This window comes from Aulostomus chinensis, chromosome 14 (genome assembly GCF_037954235.1).
Source record: "Aulostomus chinensis isolate RoL2024-O1b breed Wild chromosome 14, RoL_Achi_v1.0, whole genome shotgun sequence".
NCBI lineage: Eukaryota > Metazoa > Chordata > Actinopteri > Syngnathiformes > Aulostomidae > Aulostomus > Aulostomus chinensis.
The window spans coordinates 23,439,101-23,460,975 of NC_141333.1; the positions used below are offsets into that span (position 1 = coordinate 23,439,101).

A 21,875-nucleotide genomic window follows, 5' to 3' on the forward strand; every position below is an offset into this window, starting at 1 on the left:
GAAGAAACCAGACTACCTTTGCTGGAATCTTTGGTGCCAGAAAATAGAGACGCCATGTTGTGAGCACCTAGAGAACGAAGAGAAAACACACTGAAGATTGTGGGAAAAGTTCAATTTTAAACTGATGCTTACCCAAAAAAGTGTATTCTACCTATTTTACCCTTCCCAAAGACATTTGTTCACCACTGCGTCACTTCCTTGTGACTCCAGAATGCAGGAAGAGCCAGCCACGTGTGTTAACCTTGAAGCTAACCAAGACTGACAGCTAACAAGAGAGAAGCTGTTCAGAAATGTTTACTTAAGAACTGTCTAGCTAACTGTCCGGTTAAATCCATGTCTTCTTTATCCAACCAAATGCTCAGTGAAGCAAAGTATGACACGTCCAGTCCAGAGCTACTGTGAATGAGCACCTATGAGTTGGTTCAACTGCATACGGCAGCAGTTCGTTGCTGAAGCAAAGGTGTTAAATACGAGTTTGTAAATGAACATTTCAGGGCAGTTTTGCTGTTGTTAGTCATGAGAGGCTATGAGGCGCCATGAGCTTCGAGCTAAATATTGACGGCTGGCTCTTCATGCACACTGGAGTCACGGAGAAGTGACGCAGCAGTGAAGAAAACGTCAGCTCAGAGCAGCCACGTGTGAATGCCTGGAAGGCAAAATGCACTATTTTGGTGAGGTATCGGTTTAATGGTAATGATGGGAGTGAACCGACGGGTCTTTTCCATATCCTGGTATCGATCCAGCTAAAAGCCCTCTATACCAGAAACACATCCCTGTCATTCATGCATTAACATACGGCGATATGGGCAGACAAATGTCATTTTAAATCACATCCTCACAAATACAAGATGTAATTTCATTAGCATGACATTACCTCTGCTGTGGGCCAACATCAGAGTGGCTCATATATCTAATTGGAGACACGCGCAGCATGGCCTCAGGCTCAACAGGCAATCATTTCTGCTCACACAGCATCTTCCCAGATTCCCAATATAAGACCAGCAAAATTTTCTCTCCCCCCTTCAAGTCATAGATGTGTTTCAGACAGTAATACCCGTCATGCTGGGTCAGGATGCCAAATTAGCATTTTCGCTAGAGTACCTCAACTAATTGCTGTCTGCAGTCTGGGGTGTGAGGTGTCATCTTTGGTGAGATACAACACCGAGTCCAGACGTGACTGGCGATTTAAAAGCACATCTAGAAGCTTATTTGTGCACATCCACCTGAACGAGCTCACGCAGGATTTCTTCGTCTGTGTCATAAATCGGATTCCTGTTTGTGAGCAACAATGTCTCCAACCTAAAAAAGTCTCTCTCCAACCAGGCAAACAAAGAGCCATGATTCTTTGGCATTTTGCTGCTCTCCACCAGCCGCTGAGTACTGCCCTCTGCTCTTTCTTTTCTCCTCTTCTGCTCCGTCGCTCCCAATCATTTACTCTATTCTCTCTGATGGCCCCGCTAAAACTCTCCCTCTGGACACAGCCCTCGCCGTGTGCCCCCCATCCAATGAAAGGCAGTAATTTAATTACAGCGCTCCCACTCCCGTTATGTTCTGTGGAGTGGGGAGCTTGACACAGGCCTGTCAGAGCCACACACTGACAGCCTCTTACACCCACGCAGCAAGCAAGGTGTCGGAAATGTGGTCGCTCCAAATGTGCATGTGAGACGCAGAGAGAGGGAGGAAGACTTCAAAGACTCTCAGAGGTAGTTGATTAAAAAGACACATAGCGGTGATGAGTTGCTAGGTGGTGGTAGTTAGGAGCGTGAGCAGAGGTAGATCATGCTGATGTAGCAGGAAGGAGGCTTATCCATGAGTTCTACATCAAAGAGACACCTTCCTCATTATGGCGTATAATTATAATAGGGAGGGCAGCCACAGGACCAGATATCATAATCTGCTGTTCTGGCTTGACACTTTGGGCGAGGCCTCTGTGAGCAACCATCAAGATCACTTCATGTCCTGCTGCAGTGGCGGAACGCCGATCACAACCTCAGACGACTCATCATCCATCCTCCAGCATTCCACTTGATCAGCCTGTGAACACAACGTTAAAACCTCACCTGTCCTACAACGCTGACCCGGTGTGATTGATCAGATGTACCTTAACAACCCTCCCCAAACAACACACACACACACACCCTGCAGGGCAAGGAACTCAGAGGATAAACCAGGGGTAAAATGGAGGAAGATTGTTGGAGGGATTTCTTTCTGCAGATAGACATATCAAAGTGTCTGAATATCAAAGCCTGAACATGCAGAAAGTCTAACTGTCCGTTCCTGCCACATGAGGAATCATTAAAACCTCAGACAAGGGGAAGCGTGGCCAAGGCGCAGGGATGAAAGCTCATTGGCTCCCAGGGGGATGGCAGGAGGGGCAGCGGGGTCTTGAAACAGTATAAAAATGTCACTGGAGCGGCAGTTTCAGGTCCTTGATCTTGCTCCCACAGACATGGGTGTGCTGGTCCAGTCCACAGCTCTGGTGGGGGGGGGGGGGGGGGCTGATGAGTCCAGGCTGTATTCAGATGGCTGGCAGAGCTTCGTTCACTCAGAGACTTCATGTATCTGTCTTCTTATGTTCTCTGATGGCCGAACCTCAAAATGGAGCTCCCACAGTGGGGATCTGCATACAACACTGTCGGTGTGTGGCTGCACCCTTAAAGTCCACAGCTGGAAAAAAAACACGTCCACAGAGATTTCCCAACTCCAGGAGCTTTGCTTCTCTGCGATTTATTTGCCATCGCTTCGTACACGTCGTCGCGTTTATCATCTTAGAAGAGATGAGGAACTGCAATTTGCACGTTAGTGATGCATGGATGGCAGTTTTAACTGCTGCCCCCGCGGTTGGTCTGCAGCTCTGGTGGGTCGGGTCACAGAAATGAAAAAAAAAGAAAAAAGAAATGGTAGAAAGAATGGTTGAACTAACATATCGAACATGGAATTCTGAGTCAACTCAGAGAGTTGAGAGGCAGCCACAGCTCCAGTCGATACAACAACCCTCCTGTCAAGCCAACAACAGCCGTCACACCACAGAGGCAGCAGCAGTAAAGTGGTTAATGAGTGACGAGATCACTGCGAGCTGCGTGTATCTGTCAGATATCAGCACCGCGGCAGATTAACAGTGTGGTGGAAGTGAAAGTCAGAGATGAAGCGCACACACGGTGCATGCAGATCAACTCCAGTGGAACCTCATCCAACAAACTCAGAACAGCAACTTACCAGTATCCTGTCCTCTGTTTTGCCATTTTTGGTATCGAGTTTAATGCCACGAACAAACTTGATCGATGATTTATCAATAATCTTCCTGATGCTCTCTGTGGACGAGACCACAACATGAAGATGTGTCACAAATACGCAAACATGAGGAATTTACAGGAATTAACCAGGACTGTAGCATCATTGATCACCGCTAATCTGGGATTATGAGCGTGATGAAACTCCCTGTGATTTATTTCTCTTTCCTGGACAGAGACACTGGTTTGGCTCATTTTAGCGCAGAAACAGAAAATCAACTGGGAGAAAGTAGAAGAGCAGATAATTTATCACTGGGTGTATTTTTGTCATGTTACATAATGTGAACATACTAAAGTCCATATTGATTTGAAGCACCACATTGCCTTGCTAGAAGATGGTATATGGTGCCTCCTCGGGTGTAAAGCACAACACTAACAGGACCAAAGATGAAAGGAGTTCATTTTAAAGGCTGTTAATGTTTCCAGATGAGATCAACACACAAATTAAACCACACTGACCTTTGGGGGGGTTCAGGACTTCACTTAACCACCCAGTTATTCATCACAATTGTCACTGCAGCTGCTTCGACACAGCAGTTGATAAAAATAATCCAGTCAACTTGATGCTTCTAAATAAGTAACAAACCTTTTGAATTCAAAATGATGCAATTTGTCTGTAACAAAAAACAACAAAAAAGAAACCCAACAGAACTCAGAGCTTTTAGTCGTCATGATAAATGATTCACAGGACATTTTTGCTGAAGGGTTACCAGCGCTTTTACAAAGACCCCCTGTCATCATCAAAATAGTGCACAAGACACACTTCCTCCTCGCAGGGCAAACATCTGCAAAGCTGTTCCTGTCAGGCGACAGCAGCACTGTCTGTGCTGTGACTCGTTCACGGCACATAACCCGCCGCCTGCCACGCCGGAGGAAGCTTTCATCTTCACAGCGTGGGAACTCGCTGCACGGACACGTTGTCTCAGAGACTGTGAGCAGCTAGCAGGACTGACATGCCTCCACAGTTGCTGTGGCCTCTCAGCCTCCCACCTGACCAGAGCAGATCAATGCTCACCTGCGATGGAGGGATTTAGCACTGGAGCATGAAACAACGCAGATTCATGCATTGTTTCAGTACACACACACTTGTGAGGTTAAGTAAGTACATTTACTCAAACCTCAAGCGATACTTCACCAAAAAAAAAAAAAGTATCTCGCTGTTCAGATACTCATAAATGTTCCATGGGACCAAAATTACTGGAATCTTCAACCTCAAAACCTTCACACTGATGTTAAATGTTTTTTTAATTCTTTCATGCTAAAAACAGGAAATTAAAAGGATCCCTCATTTGTTTTGCCTTCATTGTCTGTTTTCACAGGTTACAGGCAAAGTCACGCTAAAATTGATCAGAGCGCAGCAATAAGTCGCATAGACAGAGTGCTACAAATCATTTATTTGCAAAGTCCGGAATAAATTTAGCTGATTTCACTTTGGACAGAGAGGGATTTGAACGTGATGGCAGCAACAGGAACTTGAAACAGGAACTTGAAACAGCCTCAGCCACGGAGCTCAAGAGCCTGGCGGTGTTGCTGAAGGTGCTGTGACCTGACAAGGCCAGAAACAATCACACTGTGAGCCTGTCAGGGGAAGAACGAGCTCCTTCAGTAGCTGGACTTTGACATGGACAGTTGCACCGCACGCTTGTTCCAGCAGGGGTCACGATGATTGTACACAATCTAAGCACTTCAAATATTTTGTCTTGTATCAACCGTTTCAACCCAAGCGCATGGGGCACAGCTTCCTCCAGGAGCAGCTGGCTTCACAAGATCACAACATCCATGACGCCGAGGGAAACCATCCCGTCAAACTTTCAGTTTAACGTTTATACCTGAACCGCCAGTGGTTTCGACCAATCAGCATCCTTTGAAAAGACAGGGGCGTGGTTTAGGGGTGAAGACAGCTTAGTTTAACCTCCTGCGCGGAGGCTGCTCGGTGCTGCTCTATCAGAACTGGGGAGTATTTGTTGTAGGAAAGAAGGATGAAGAACACCACCTATGGCTGTTCTCCATGGAAATGATGTTTTCCTTCTTCGACATCGGGCCTCAGCCCCTACACCAGTTAATCAATCCGACTGGTTGACTGAGCAGGTGATGGGCAGATTTTTGCCCTTTCCAGTTTCTACAGGCGATTTCTTTTTGGTTCTGTGAAACAAAACATGTTTTATTTGCAAAAGTAGGCCCGGGAATACAAAATCATGAATGAGTAATTCAAAGAAATTTCGACCAGAAGTGTTATTTCTAAAAAAAAAAAAAGAAAAAAGTATTTATGTGTGTGTGTGGGCAGTCATTCATGCATGAGCATATGAGAGCCACAGATGGAAACACTCATAACACCCATCTGACTCTAATCTCAGTCCATCTAAAGGGGAAAGTGTTTGCTAAAACAAGTCTCCCTCAGACGGTCGTGCGCGGGCCTGCAGGCCACGAGGACCCAGGTGGCCCGCTGCCCCTCCTGTCACTGAGTCAGTGAGGGAGGAGGCGGGGCAGAGCCCGGCAGGTGACTGAATCAAGAGGCAGGGATTCCGCTGGATTAATCTTCACGTTGCGCCTAATAGAGCCATTAGGAGTCATTAACGCAGCAGAGGAGGCTTCGCGATCCCGAGCGCTCGCGGTCGCGCGCGTGGTTGAGCGCGTGCGCGGGTCGGGGCTGTGCCGAGACTTGGCCATGTGGAAGCTGTTGCTGCCGGAGCGGGGGGACGCAAGCAGGCTCGCTGGGGGGCTCGGGCGGTTTTGTCGGCGGGATCTACAGAACACCTGCTTCATCCTCACTCTGGCATGCGTTCCCAGCTATGGCAGTGGGGGGGGGACAAAGGAAATGGTTCAAGGTTCAAGAGGCAACGACACACACGCACACCGTGCGCGTGTGCGTTAGTGAAACAGCACAGTGGTTTAAGAGCAGCTGCGAGGGGTCTACATGTTCTCCCATCAACGCCCCCTCTCCTCTCAGGCCTCCGGCCGGGGTTTTATCACCTCATCCACCCCGAGGGCGCATATTCAAAGCAAGGAATGCCCCCGACCCCGTATCATTAATAATTCATCTGCATTTGAACTAATTCACATGCACCGAGAGGAGGAGGAAGCCTCACAGCCACCCTTAAGGTGTATCTCCTCCTGACAATCATCCAATGCGTCTGCTCGGTCGCAGCCTCCGCGGAGGAAAAGCAACCGCGGCCGGCGTGGACGCACACACGGCGGGGGAGACCGCAGTCATAGCCCTCAACAAGACGGGGAGCAAAACAAGCACAAGCAAGCGACGGCGTGTACCCACCTGTGATATCCTTGTTCACACTCACGAAACCAAATGCAGTGATCTCTTTAGTAGCCATGTCTGCTCCTTTCTCCTACCACCCTCCCTCCTCCTCCTCCTCCTCCTCCTCTTCTCCCCCCTCTCTCTCTGTCTCTCTCTCTCTCTCTCAGAGACGGACAACAACGATGGTCTCTCTCCCAGGCATTCCAGCAGAGCATCCGTCAGCCCGACGCGCTTCCTGGAAGAAACCCTATGGAGGCTGGCTGCGGAGCGAGGGGTGGCGGGAGGGAGGGAGATATGGAGGTAGAGAGGAGGGTGGAGGAGGCGGGGACCACTGAGGGATAATCAGCCGGTTGTAGTTACCTGTGAAAGCATCAGTGATGATTTCACTCCAAGTACACCAAAATTTGACTCTAAAAGTTGATTTTACCTCATGAAATTGAGATGAGAAACATTTGCAGCGTGGTCAGGTGCCTGCAGTTCCTAATCCTACAAGTAAATCACACATGTGGCAGATGTATGCCGCCATTTACCACGACTTGTGACCACTAACACTCTCGGTTCATCTTCGAGTCCCGGTGGATGTTTGTGCCAAATTTGAAGATGCTCCTGTGATATAGAATATTAAAGACAAAGGGGGCAGGTGTTGTATGTCTATATGAGGTGATAGTGACCTTGACCTTTAACAACGTTTTCATCTTTTCTGTTCCTCCTTGAGTCCCAGTGCATGTTTGTACCAAATAGGAAAGGAAATCCCTGAAGGCATAGTTAGACATTGCCTTTAAGACAAAAAGGCAAATATCCCATACACGTGAGGAGACAGAGACCTTGACCTTGACCTTTCGGCGCTCTGACAGGATGCATGTATGAGAATTCTTAACGAGAACGGGAAAGCTGTACTGACATCTGCCTCCTGCTCGCCGCCGTTGCTGGCACAGAGGCATAATCATAGTCTGGTGTTGGGTTTTCCCTCAGTGTATTTACCAAATACTGAATAACTGAATAGAATAAATTGCTCCTGTAAGATGGAATAAGCACCAGCAAATATTGGATATGCTAATGTGAGGCAGGATGTTAATAGAGCAAATAGGACGAACAAAGACAACCTGCACAAGTCAACATGTAAAGACTGAAATGTAGAAAACAGCAGAGGTATTTGGGACGGGGGGGGGGGGGGGCGACGCTTGTTTAGAGGAAAAACAGATGACTTGTGTTGTGATTTTCACGTCCCTGCCTTTGATATCTGCCCCATGATGTCTGATGGCTCCGCCTGTCCACTGGTAGACAGAGGAAGGAAACGTCTCCACCAAGATGATCATCTCTGTCTGCGGTTCCCTGTGATAGTCGCCGGCGACTGTGCTATTACTTGAGGCTGGACTGAAAACAGATGCTAACTTGGTCCTGGGCATCTTCAAATCACTACATTTAGCTTTGGAGTGTGTTTTCCTCAACACAATGAACATCATCCTCATCCCCTCCCTGCTAGGTGAGTATCACTGCCTTCCCTTCATCTTTCTACTACCTGACTGCGTTTAGACTGGCCTGCATGGGGCACACTTCATTTTTCCCTTGCTGGACTAAAAGATGTCCAAGAAGCATCCGCATTCAGCTGACTTGCATCCTTCCTATCTGATGCAGGGTTATAAATTCACTGGGCTTTCAGCCTCTAGCTGGAAGTTTGTGGCAGTGCTAAATTAAAAAGATCTGCACCAGCCAGAATCTGAGGAGGGGGAATAGAAATCAAGTGTTACCAAAGATCTCATCCTTTTCAGTCTTAAGTTTCAATCGAAAGTGTTGCACGAGTGTATTTGAGCGTCTGACACAGGAACACAGCGCATTCCTTCTGTTCCCATGGTGATGTTAACCATCTAAGCAGTCTCATTAAGGTCTCTTAAACTCTCCCTTGTGTGGCAGCAGAAATGTGGCTCAGATGGTTTAAAATCTCAGCAGAACATTGTGTTTGTCTGCCACACTGGTGAATTCAGAAGGGTTGAATTCATCTCCACATACTCAGTTTTGAAAGTATTTTCTATTGTGCTGGTTATATAATCTGCAATCAGCAGTGGACCACAAATGGCTGTTTGGCGAGCTGCCACATGGGAACCAACCATCTGAGCCGCCTGTGGCATTCATGTTAATACATTTTACTCTTGATTGGCAGAGCAGATTGTAAACTAAACATAATGTGCCCTGGAACAAGTTGTGGTGGGGTGAGGACTTTCTGTGTGTGTGTGTGTGTGTGTGTGTGTGTGTGTGTGTGTGTGTGTGTGTGTGTGTGTGTGGGTACTTTGATGTTACTCAGTAAAAATGTTCTCTATTCCAGGCGTGGCAGCATTTGTTGTCCAAGTTGCTTCTTCCAAAGGTACTCATAAAGAACACACACACACACACACACACACAGCAAAGTAAGAAAAAAAAGTAAAACACTTTAAAAAGTATTTGTGACTTCCTGCAGAGGTTTTGCAGGTCAGTGTGTCCGTGTGGCCGCCGGGGTCACACATCTACCTCGGCGAGTGTGTGTTGCTGCTCTGCTCTGTTGACTCAGACTCCAGTTTTGTGTGGAGCTACCGGTGGTTCAGGCACAAACCACACACCACTCACACCCTGAACCCCAGGCATCTGCTCTCTGGTGACAGCTACTCCATCACCGCAGTAACGAGGGCGGATGCAGGTAGCTACTGGTGCCAAGTCCAGTGGCGGGACAGCAACACAACCACGGCGCTGCTCAGCCAGCCAGCTACACTGAGAGTGTCGGGTGAGTCGCAGCTGCCTCCACCTCTGCAGTGGTGTCAAGTTTCTCTGACACACACAGAACACACAAGGGACAGAAGGTTATTTTGCATCATCAGAAGAAAAATGACTGAGTTTGACAAACCCGCAGTGGTTTAACGTCACTAATAACTCAAGTACTGTACAGTGTCAGGGTATTTGTACTTTACTTGAGTGCTTAGACTGGGCTTTGTACTCTTTTCTCCACTACATTTATCTGAACTCATCAGTTACAAGTTACTTTGAAGAAAACGTTTTTGCACAGAAAACATGATGATCACGCACCTTCAGTGTTCGCCATAGAAAATGAACTCTGTCGACTTCCGTCTTTGCAAACCTGCAGCTTCAGAATTATTAGCTTGACCTAAAAAAAGACCTCTGTTCACAATCGACTCGTCAACAATGACAGCTGTTCACTCGTATCAGCAGTTGTATTAGTTTGTTTGCATGAACAAACCCCAAGTGCTGTCCCTCCCCAGCAGCCTCTCGTCCCTCCATCATGGACCCAAACTGCCAGTCCTACCAAATGTGTGTTTTTTGGTTGAACCATCAACTTGTGACACAACAGAAAGATCGCAAAAGTGAGAACATGAACGCAGACGTGATAGTAAAACTTATTTTTCTTTTTTAAAGTCCAACTGAAAATATAATGGATACACAGAACCCTTTTCCTCGTATCTATTAGCGATCGTTAATAATTATCCAACCGACAGAGATGAAACATTCCATCATGAGACTTCCTTCAGGGTCATCATGCAGGTCAAGTTATTTGGGTCCCATGTGACCAGTTTTATAGTCTTAACCAGACATGAAGGGGAAAACCTTGAGGTCGACCAACAGTGAAACATATCTCCTCTCTGTCCCCCTCCCACCTGCAGAGCTGCCCCCTCCCACCCTGACTTTGACCCCAACCACCCGTCAGATCTTCAGAGGGGAGAGGCTCAATGTGCAGTGCCCTGTGTGTCAGACCAACTCCTCAGGCTGGGTTCTGAGGCTTCTCCCTCATGACCTTAGAAACAGGGCCAGAGGCTTACACAGTGACCCGTGTTCACCACTAGTGGGTGCTGTTAGTCCAGACAAACCCCCTACGTGCGTCGTAAGCGAGGGCAGCGGGCTGTACTGGTGTGAGGGTGGAGAGGCCCGCAGCAACGCTATCAACATCACAGTGAGCGGTGAGTTTTATTGTGCAGAACAGACGCTGGCCAACAGAGTGTGAAAGCAGCTCAGATATCATGAGATGAGGAGGAGGAAGGAGTCACTTTAATCATGTCTAAAATCTGTGTGTCCCACAGACGGGACAATCATCTTGAAGAGTCCTGCCTTTGCTGTATCAGTGGGGGATATGGTGGTCTTGTCCTGTCGGTTCCGGAGAGGCAACCACAGTAAAGCAATCTTCTTCAAAAACGACATCGAAATCATCCCCCACAGCTCTGCCAGCACTGATAGAGTAATCAGCATGACTATTGAGAATGTGACACAGGCACACGAAGGCTTCTACAAGTGTGCGTCCCAGGACAGAAAGACGAAGAGCCCAGAAAGCTGGTTATCAGTGAGACGTAAGACGTAATAACCCTCAGCCTGCTGTTGTTTCTGTCATTAGTCACGCTGGATCACTCAAAGATGTCATTTGGTGTCATTAGGTAATCCAACATCTGCAGACGCGACGGCCGCCTCCACCCAGGGTAAACTCCTGATTTCACATTAACCTTTCTTATTTTGTGTGGAAAAACCATTAATGGCATCATTCATTGTTCGTGGCAGTGCAGCGGCAAGGACACGCGCTCACTAAAAGATAGAGGTCCTAATGTGTAAAGAAGCTTGTTGCCTGTTACCTTTTTAAGAGACAGTTGCCTTAAAACACTTACGTACGCACTTCAGCTGTCAGCTGCTCCCGTTATCATTGATCCACATAGGTTACACGGGTTTTAATGCCCTTCCTGACCCAGTCCTCTATTTATTGGAGCTTGGGACCAGCACGAAGACCACGTGGTCTGCAGCTGGGGAGCAATCAAGGTTCGGTGTCCTGTCTATGAACTAATATCCCCACTGAGGTAACTGTGCCTCCTCATGTACCAAGTTCTGCTAAATTCCTGGTGATTATGAGCTGTAGAAAAAAAGTCACCGAGTACTTTCACTTCTTATGTCCTACGTAGAAACGTGTCCTGTCCAAATTAGACTCTGCTATCCTGATGCTTCTTCTGATAGCGGCTGGTGCTTCTGAACTGATTCCAACCGAGAGGCAACCAGGAAACTAGCAGACTTCTGATTAAAGGTTCTTAAGCATAAAGTGTTTTTTGCAGATTAATGGGACTAATTAGTAATGTGTTCTTTTCAACAGGCTCCTGGCATTGGGTCGTTATTTCATGTGGGATTGTGCTTCTCTTTCTCATTTCTCTAACTGCGTGGCTGGCTCATCGCCACAGGTCAGCATTTTTGTATATTCTCTTCTCCCTCTCTACTGCCCTAAATATACTGGCACTAATCGAAACTCAAACATTGATATCATTATTATTCTATTATATAAGGCACGAGATGTTTTGCAACCGCAGCTGTTGGACATACTTCAACGAGGAACTACCGGCGGCGGAGCTTCCTGCAACCAAGCAGGATGTGACCGAAGTGCAGTGGGACCTGTCCTGGATGGAAATGTCCAATTTGCTGGATAAGCAACAACATCCTGGTACCTAAAGCTGCCGTTCCACCTGGAGCGCAGAAACAAAACAATAAGCCGCTGCCTCAACTAGATTTTCATCTTCGCTCCATTCTGCCGTTTGCTCAGCTCAGCCCACTCTTTGGCTGCTGCGGGAGAATGTTTGCAACAGCGAGTTTACTCTGACCCAGCAGACCAACATTTTGGGGCGAGAGGAGTTGACATGCAGGTCTGTAGGTGGTGGATTGAAGCCAGATCATCAAATGTTTGTCATATTTTCATTTAATCATTGTATGTTGTAGCTGCACTGAGCTATGTAGCAGATTTTAGTTTGAAAGTGATATGAACATCATAAATTAAAGTCCACTCAATATTTCATCAGTTACACCATCACTTCTCCACCGCTGGAGCGCAGAGGAGAGGGCCGGGCCGTGTCTGATGAAATTATCACCATCCGTTGTAGAAAGCCTCAATTATATCAAAATGCTTTCAGAATTGCAGAAGAGTGAACATGATCAGTTTTAATATCTCCTAGTGCTGTGCCTATCACAGAGCACTCTTAGTTTTAGCGTGATTTTGAGTGTAAACCCTGCACACACACGTCTGCAGTCGTCTCACCTGGTTTGTCTTCACCACCTGCACGTGGATTTAAATTTATTTATTTTTTACAAAAGTCTACAAAAATAGAGCCGGTGACAGCTCTTGCACAATGATTACAGTGCATCTATTTCCTAATTATCCTCATCATCAGTCCTAATCACACTACGTGAAAGGTTTTAAATGAGTCATGTGCACCGGTCAAAGGGTCCTGGTTGACGTGTGAACCTCAGGTGATGTTGGTGGCGCCGCCTGGTGACTCCATTTGTTGGTCCTCCTCTGACTAGCAGGCTCGTCCACTTTCGTGAGCTGTTCTGCGTTGATCGTCTGCGGTTGATCGCGGGCGTTTTCGAGGGTGGGATGCGAGGCCGATCCAAGGCTGCACATTTCAGACTAGACTGTGATTTATAGATTATTGCCTGTGGTTAAGTAGAGGTAAAGTTTTATCAATCAGATTTGAGCATGCACTCTTAGTGTGGATGCAAAACTCAGGAGATTGATGCCCATTTCAGATTTTTAACCTTAATCTGAATTTTTTCATTGCCTGCTTACATTTACTCTAAAAGTGTCCTGTGTCACACAACTGTGTCTACGAATACTTGAAACAATATGTCAGGGAAGTTGGGACGTCATTTCATCTTTGCTGTTATTTTTTCAGAGCAGAAGGTTTTGCAGTAGCACAAAGTAACAAAATAGGTCTGAAGTACTGAAGAAGCCTCATGGATGAGAGGTGAAAGGTCAAACATTTAGTATTTCGATGAACTGGACGACGGGGAGTCTTCACCAACGTAACAGCGCATCATGCAAGATGAGCATGTTTCCAATTACATACGACTCACGTGTTTCCATGTCAAACTATGCACGCTCAAGTTTTGATAATTCAAATATCTTGCTGGATTTTTATTTTTTTTTTTAAGGAAAGAAAGTTTGGGGTCATTTGAGCAAAAATGTGGCTGGAGATGACGAGTTCTCCAGTTTAGAAGAAAAACAGAGTGACAGACTTCAGCATCACTGCCAGTTTGAAGCACGTGGAAATTTCAGCTCGTCTGGGGCTGCATTTTGGCATAGTTGTAGCTGACGTGGCTGAATTGCTGTGACATTTCTCTGTAGCTCCACCATCAGGACTGAGGCCCAACAGGGATCTGAGAATATCTCATTTTAAGTGTCTTTGTCCGGTTAAAATGTTCATAATATTTGTATTCCAGCAAGAAATGTGAAATGGGGGAATAGAACTGTGGACAGGGACAGACACTAAACTGCAAATTTCTGTGCACAATCTGCATGCACATGAGCTCTAGCTGGCGGCAAGATTCGTTTCTGATTTCACGACACAATGAATACTCATAAAGGATCTAGATTCAAGTGTCCTTTCTTTACCAGACCTGCCTTTAGAACTCTGTCAGGATAATTACAGCTGTAGCAGTCGAAGGGATTTTATTTTGAACATGCAAATGTGCATATATGAACAAGTAAACAGAAATAATAATACAAAAATAGACAAGATCATTTTAGAAAAGAAAACAGCACCATTATTTCACTGTGTCTGAAAAGGGGGGGGGGGGCTTTGTTGATGACAGCTTTTTGAATATTGTGTTGAGTTTCATGAAGTGTGTGACTGTAAAATAAGCACTTCTCGCTACAAAACATCTTTTGTTTTCTAACCATGTCTGGTGTCCAGTTTTTCTTCATGTTGTGGAGAAACCTAATTTAAAGGGTTCATCTAATTTCAAAAGGAAATCTAATCCTGTTTGAAGACGTTCTAATCTAGGAGGGACTCGACTGGAGGGACTCGCTCTATGAGCCCGTGTGCAGGGACAGTTACGATAACAAAGTACCAAGACATGATCATCCAGTCCCATCTAAATTATGCATGCAGACACAGACTCTCTGCCAAAGTCACGGAGGGAAATGCCCCGCGGGTTTAAGAGGAATATTTTTTTTCTGCCAAAGACTTTCTCTGGCAGCCAGAGGTGACAGAACTGTGGTTGGGCCAGAAGTTGTAATGAATGGAGTGGTCCTTTGCTTCAGCGACACACACTGAGGGAAAATCTGCTGCTGTCTGCAGAAACGTCATGGAGGCGACCCAGATAGAGTCAAGCCTCATTAAATATGCACTGGTACAAGGAATGCTGTGAAATGTTGACACGTGTGCTCTCTGCAAGAAATACAGAAGTAAAGTTTACTTGAGCTGCAGGTTCCTGCTCAGAACTTTTATTAATTAAGTTCATTAAGTGGTGGGTGACTGGCTGGAACAACTGTGACAGCAGAGGCTGAACTGAAGGTTAACCAAGCTTTGTTTTGTCTAACAGCGGCGATGACAACCGCGTCAGAACTTCAGAGGGCTCTCATGATAAACCGGGCTGCTCAGTAGGGGACAGCCTCATGGGAACTGGAGAGAGAGGACCAAAAAAGAACAGCACGCTGAGCGGCTCAGCAGGGCTTTGTGGTTAAAACTGAAATCATTTGTTGACGTGTCAGTCTGGCGGAGAGATCTCGCTGTGTTTGACATGAAAAGAGGAGATGAAGGAGGAAGTGATGTGCAGCATGTTCCTGCGTGCCCTGTGTCCCACGTCTTCCTGGAGACTGACACCGACGCAGCTTTTCATCTCCGGCAGATGTGGCGACACAACACCGGAGCTTCTTGCAGGTCTCAGCAGCAGAGAGGTGTTTGAGAGGTGCTGGCTTATTTTAATGGTCACTGATGGACTTCGTCATTGTAACGCGTCGATCTGATGGTCAAAACTTCTATCAATGCAGGTTTTCTCTTCTTCTAAAAGGCTTAGTTTCTGATGAGGAAGATGCGGAAAATATATGAATCTTATTTATTTTTCCAAATCTTTTCTTTTTTATTCACATTTACATGTTTTTTTTTTACACGACATGTTGCAGTTTATAAATGTAAATGTTAAAGATCCGTTACCGGCAAAAATCAGCTGTAAAATTTCCCTGTCAGGCGCCTGATGATGTAGAACCATTGAATCGTTCCTGACGCTCTTGTGATTTCATCTGTCTCGTTTCTAAGAATTAAAGTTGACAAAACACAAAGAACAGATTTGACCAGAAAGTAAAGCAGAACGACTGTAACTCGCAGAGGGAGAGCAACAAGGTGCTGCACAAATCTACCCAGACACCTCAATTCATACCTTCATGGCCGCTGACCTGCGGTGACCTGCGGTGACCTCTGCCCCCCTCACAGTCATCCCTCAGGTCGATAGCAAACAAGTGACATGAGACAGGAAACAGCAGTGAGAGCTTTTGGTTTACTTTCAGTCACTTTTTTATGACAAGTCTTCCAGTGCCTGATAGACCCAGCAGAGCGAGGCACCAGCGGTAGAACAGTGGTAAGAGCAAACCAAATGTCACAGCTGGTGATGGTGTGGCAAGAGCAGCCCAACGCAGAGATGACAGGCAGGCCGCATTCGAGGAACTTCAGGATTTTTATGATTAAATGAACTAAAGGAACATACTGACACAATCCTGGAACTCATACGACAACACATACGGGCAAAAAAACAAGGTGGTGGAGGACAACAGAATGAGTCCCAACTGAACAAGTGAGTCTGCGTCCTCACAGCTCAGGTGACTGAAGATGTCAGGGAAAGAGGCTCCACTATGTTTGCCCCTGGCAGGATTGATGGAACAGACGCACAACTGCGCTCATGGAAGTTAGTAAGTAAGTTAGTATAACTTTATTTATAGAGCACCTTTCGTGCATGACACGCAGGTCAAAGTGCTTTACAGTTGATCAAAAGTAGGCAAAACAGATAAGAGCTTATTAGACAATAAAACATGGGATACAATTTAGGGTTAAGGTAGAGTATCAGGTGCAACAGTAACACAGTTCACTGTAGGACAACAATTTAGGTTTAAGATAGTGCAGTAGAATAAAAGTACAAGAATTTAGCTTAAAATAGTACAGTAAAACAGAAGAGTGCAGTAGAATGCATGCCCATTAGAGGGTAAAATCATTACATGCACTTAAAACGTTACATGCATAACGTGTACAGAGAGTGAAGAATATAGCTGTGGGCCTAAGGCATGGCCGGTAGGCTAAGGTTTATAGGCGAGGGTGAAAAGCTGCGTTTTTCGCTGTCTTTTAAAGATGTTTAATGAGCTTGCCTTGCTGATGTCTGGGGGCAATGCATTCCATAATTTTGGGGCACACTTTACGGATGCTGCGCTGCCGACTGTCTTCAGAGCACTTCTGGGCGCCAGTAGGCCGGCGGTTGATGAGTGCAGTGCCCTGGGGGGTTCGTAGTTTACAAGGAAGCTGGCTATATAATCTGGTCCCTGCGCATTCAGGGCTTTAAATACGAAGAGAAGGACTTTGTAATCTATCCTGTATGCAACTGGCAGCCAGTGCAGGTCTGGTAGTGTCACACGTGAAATCTTCCATAGTTGCTGTAGTTCTGTCGGTATGTGAATCCCATTTAAGTCATGGTCGATACTCTCCCTGATTGTAGTTATTTTGTCGTCGAAGAACACTGCAAGTTTGTCGCATTTCGAGGCTGATTGTTGCTGCGATGGGTGGAGAACAGCACCCTAGAGTTTCCAGTGTTTTCTGAAATAACTGTGGAAAAATATTCCTTTTTGCTAGTCGTATTTCTTTATTGCAGGTGTTCATGGTGTCTTTGTATAAATCATAGTGAACTGCAAGCTTGGATTTCCTCCGTTTCCTCTCTGCTGCTCTGTATCCTCTCTTGCGTTCTCTAACCTTAGGGACATTTAGCCATGGGGAGATTCTGTCAGTTGTCACCTTTTTGACTTTTAGTGGAGCAACAGTGTCTCGGGCCGTTGCTCGGGAGTTATGGAAGTTTTGGACGATCACGTCTCGAGAGGACTCACCGCATGGCTCTAGTTGTTGCCTAATGTCAGAGAATTTAACTTCAGCTCTGGCATCTGGCTGCCTTCTTTTATATTAAAAGCTCATTTCTGGTTGTTTTAGGCCTAGTTTAGTATTGTTAAATACACAGCAGTGGTCAGAAATACGGAGTTCTTCAACTGATACGTTTTCAGTGTTTAGCCCCGCTGTTATTAGAAGGTCCAGAGTGTTTCCATGTTTGTGGGTGGGTTTGTCAATAAGCTGTGTTCAGAGCTCGAGGCCCCTGATGTCATTGTCTTTGTTTATGTGAATGTTCAAGTCGCCATTTAGGATAAGTTTACCGTACTTGGTGATACAGACTGAGATTGTCTCTGCTAGTTCTTCTAAGAACAGTGTTGAATGTCTTGGTGGATTGACACAGAGCACGAAGGGTTCTTGCGGTTCTCAATCGCAAGATATTCAAATGAATTGAAACTTCCCAGGTCAATGTTCTTGAGAACAAGCTCGGTGGAGGTGATCGTAGCGACCCCCCCCCCCCCCCCCCTACTTTGTCTGGTCGATTGGTGGAAGTTGAAATTGGGGGGACATGTTTCGATTAGTGTTGCAGCACCAGTGGTGCTGTCAAGCCACGTTTCAACCAGAAACATAACATGTCCAGTCTATGTACGTGTGTCCCCTGCACCTCAGACGCTAAAGCCATCAAGCTTTTAGCTGCGCAGACAAGTCTGACCTCAGCGAGGATAGGGGCCGGTGGACCGCCAGGGGCCACCAGCGTCCCCAGCTCCACCAGGCACATGGCTCGCTGAATCACGGTGTTGGAGCTTAGCTCAAGAGTGATAAAAGAGGGTGAACTCAACAAACCTCCCTCCAGCGTGTGAGTCAGGGGGCCGGCTTCTGCAGGGCTCCAGCGTGAAGATGTGCTGATATAAATACACAAAATATAAAACAACTGCATCTCCCTCACAAACAGACAGAGAGAGAGAGAGAGAGAGAGAGAGAGATGTAGTTTGACTGCACCACAACACACGAGTTTATCATACCTTCTTTTATCGTTGTTGCATATTTCAATCACTCCCAGCACCGGATGGGAGGTGGGGAGTCGCTCTCGTCTGATTCCACTGAACTTCTCTTCCCCTTCTAGCTTCCTTTCATCTCACCTAAAAAAAAGTGCTTTGTGTTATGTCAGGGCCTTTCTAAAAATGTTTCTCTGGCTTTTGACATTACCGTCGTTCAAATGAAAAGAATTAGTAAATCTAAAAATAACTCATCAGCTACGTCATTTCAGAAGAAAAACAAGAGAATTTCATTTCTGTCGGTCATCTAAAGCAGCAGAGACGCTCCTGATTATCTCCTCCTCCTCACTTGAGAAAAAAAACGACGATAACAATTCCCTTTTGTTCTTTACTAAATGCATTATAATCCAAACAAAGCTGCTGTGATATCTGTCTTTAAGTTTTAGATAACATGACATGTTGGTAAAACAGATCCAAATATAAATGGAGACCAGGTTAGTTTTATAGTGGAGGATGAAGCATCACTCTTCCTGGAGATCAGGCTCAGCCTGCCTGCTGATAAATGGGCTGATAAAAGCTCCTCTGGCAGCGCCGTATGGAAATAAAGACAACTTTGAGTGCGGAAGAACGCGAACAAGCAGTCAGAAGCGAGAAGTGAAGTGGTCAGAGGCAGGAAGCTCATCGTGGTCGATGCTCCATTTCCCTCAGACGGATCCCAGAGGGCCACCAAGGAACTCAACACACTGTTGATCCCACAGATTCTGCTGTTCCTGTGGAAGGCAGGAATTAATGCGATGTGTAAGATGCAAAAAGAATAATTCAGCTTCACATATTCACTCTCCCCCAGTACTCATAATACTTTCACATTTGCCATCTTGATAATAAAATATATTACATATGTATGTGAACATGTGTCAGTCAATTGAAATACATTTGCTAACTAGCCAATTAGCTGAGAATGGTGTGATTTATTTATTTTAAGGTTTGTTAAAGCGTGTAAGAGCTGCTGCAAGTCTGACTGATTGGGTTTTGCTTTGTCTGGCAGCAAAAGAGATGGAACGCATCCTACAACTTCTCTTGTTCTCTTGGGAGGCTGAGGCGTTGGAGAACCTCTGTTAAACCATCACAGGAGGATGGAACAACATCGGCACACTCGGTGGGTTTAGTGGGTCACACTGAAATAACCCTTGATGACACGCCAGGATGGTGGCAGGCTGTTATTGTGTGTGACACTCCTCAAGAGATCAAAGAGGAAGTGATGCGCAGCATGTTCATGTGCCCCCCCCCCCCCAGTCCCCCCAGGTCTCACGTGTCCCTGCTAGTATTGATTGCAGCTGCTCCTACGGTGGATGGGGTGGCAACACACACGTTGCTTCTCGGGGAAGGTGTGTGGAGACACGCTACTGTGGCTTTCACTAGAGGAGACCGGCTGAGAACACACACCTTGTCCTCAGCGGTGAAACAATATGGTGACAGGTTTCATGACACCGATAACAAGAATGCTAATATCAACTAGCATTTCCTGCCAGTTTACCAGCAGATGGAGGAGTTAATCTAACAGAGATTCCTGTCCAGGTGTGTTTGATGCAGCAGTGTGAGGCAACTTTGTAGTTTTCCTCAGATGTTGAACATCTTGCTGGACTTTGACGCGTAGAGCTACGACATGACTCACTAACGCCACTGTTAATATTTCGATTTAAAGCGTTACTTCAACCAGAAAGTGTAATTTACTCTTCAAAGCAACACAGCATCGCTATCTCATGAAGATGTGCTTAATCCCCCTGCCTCAGAAAAGGACAGCCACATATTATTAGCCTGAAGCTAATGGGGGCCGACTTCTAACAACAGCGAAATTCTTCAAAACGTTGATAAACTCTTGAATAAATCATCAAGTGCAATCCACGTCTTCCTTAGTCAACCGCTGGCACGCTCGTGCACAAACACTTGAGAGGGAGCATCGTGCTGCACGGGGTTGGTAGTGAGAGCAAGTGTGCGTGAGTGAGTGTGAGTCCGAAGATCAAGTCCTGGAGGCAGGGGACACTCTGTCCTGACATGGATGGGATCCACCTTGATGAGAAATTCAGGGGTCAGCAGCTTAAACCTGTTCTGAAGCTGCAGGAAACACTAGAGGCTGCCCGCATCAGCCTCTGCCCCCCCCCCCCCCCCCCCCCAGACCCTGAGCTGATTATTTAATGAAAGCGTGAACAGCACAAATCACATGGATTCAGATCTTTTCAAATCAATTTTGGGCCACTTTGATCTGTGATGCTTTCAAATCAGATACAGATTTAAATGCGACCTCAGTCCGAACAGCCACGCGACCTGTGTCAGTATCCAGGAAGACGTTCCCCCTGGATCGACCTTCCTCGTAGGGAATCGTAACTGTGGCAAACGTTCTCCCTCTCTTCTCTCCTCCTCAACCCATCATTTGCTTCAACATTCACCTGAACAATAACTTCAAATCCAGTCTGTTCATGCGGCCTCCACGTCCCTGTTTACTTCTACTACACATGGCTCTCCTCTTCCTCTCCGGATGCGAGTCACATCAGGGCCATGACCAGTTCCCAGTGGAGTAACGTTTTAAACGGAAGGGAGGAGGACAAACAGAGGAGGGCAAAAGGACGTGAAGAATCCTCCCAGGAAGTGAGAAGGTTCTACAGGGATATTAAACCAAAGATTGTCTTCTGCAGCGAGGATTTCTGCTCCCTGACAAACTATAAGAGTTGCTCTCTCTCTCTCTCTCTCTCTCTCTCTCTCTCTCTCTCTCTCTCTCTCTCTCAGTTGTGTACACACTTAGAACTTAAGAACTTTATGTTCATGCAGTTGTTCTCATTTTCTGCCCACTGTAAGATATTTATCTTCATTTGTAATTTATCTTTTTATGCTGCTTTTTGATCGCTTTTAATTTATTAAACTTTGAATTTGACTTTGCGCATGAAATTTGATGTATAAATTAACAATACTTTGTTAGTTCGCTAACCTTCACCGAAGGATGCAGACCTGCACAACCACACGTACTGCAGGCAATCAAACCCGGAAATATCAACATAATGAAATGATTCTTCAGAGCTGAGCTTGTGAATGTCAGCCAAAGCTGCACTTCACCGTGAAGAGAGGCACAACGCACTGGGACCCGTAGCATCAAGACCATTAGCTGCATCAAGCAAGAGGGGATCGATTCTGCAGGTTTTTTTTTCCTGTTTTGTGTAATAAATGTTTTTAAATTGTACATTGTTTATGACACATGAGGACAGGAGACCAGCAAATGAAATTATTACAGCGTCACAAGAAATATTTTGTATTCTTGTTCAATTGTAATGTAAGTTCTTTTCCCGTCTTCATAATCTGCTGGTTGCTGTAAGTTTAACTGTAGGACATTAAAATACAAAGATTTATCATTGAACCTACTCTTGATAAAACTGTATTATTATTAATGATAATACTATTATTATACAATAAAGGGTGCCAATCATTTGAGCTCCCGTCT

General features: G+C 45.9%; 2 protein-coding genes across 4 annotated transcripts in view; one reads left to right on the plus strand and one right to left on the minus strand.

Annotated features, from left to right (window-relative positions):
• Positions 1 to 6,673, minus strand: part of LOC147250247 (capping protein, Arp2/3 and myosin-I linker protein 3-like) — a 30,154-nt gene extending 23,481 nt beyond the window's left edge. For both annotated transcript variants that reach the window (XM_086224712.1, XM_086224711.1), the window contains exons 1-3: positions 6,559 to 6,673; positions 3,217 to 3,311; positions 17 to 67 (exon numbers count right to left, since the gene is read on the minus strand). In XM_086224712.1, the coding sequence (XP_086080838.1) occupies positions 17 to 67; positions 3,217 to 3,311; positions 6,559 to 6,616 (204 nt within the window). In that variant the 5' untranslated portion in view covers positions 6,617 to 6,673. The remainder of the gene's footprint in view (positions 1 to 16; positions 68 to 3,216; positions 3,312 to 6,558) is intronic.
• Positions 6,674 to 7,842: 1,169 nt separating this feature from the next.
• LOC147250248 (Fc receptor-like protein 3) lies at positions 7,843 to 21,777 on the plus strand. 2 transcript variants are annotated; one of them, XR_015119295.1, is made up of 9 exons: positions 7,843 to 8,023; positions 8,861 to 8,899; positions 8,993 to 9,292; positions 10,185 to 10,478; positions 10,599 to 10,862; positions 10,947 to 10,988; positions 11,645 to 11,729; positions 11,832 to 19,186; positions 19,434 to 19,512. XR_015119295.1 is itself a non-coding variant. In XM_086224715.1 (9 exons), the coding sequence occupies exons 1-9, from the start codon at positions 7,993 to 7,995 to the stop codon at positions 19,505 to 19,507; spliced, it is 1,284 nt and encodes a 427-aa protein (XP_086080841.1). In that variant the 5' UTR covers positions 7,843 to 7,992; the 3' UTR covers positions 19,508 to 21,777. The 2 variants fall into 2 exon arrangements, 1 of the variants encoding a protein (XP_086080841.1); XM_086224715.1 differs by having other exon boundaries at positions 11,832 to 11,986; positions 19,434 to 21,777.
• Positions 21,778 to 21,875: the final 98 nt, after the last annotated feature.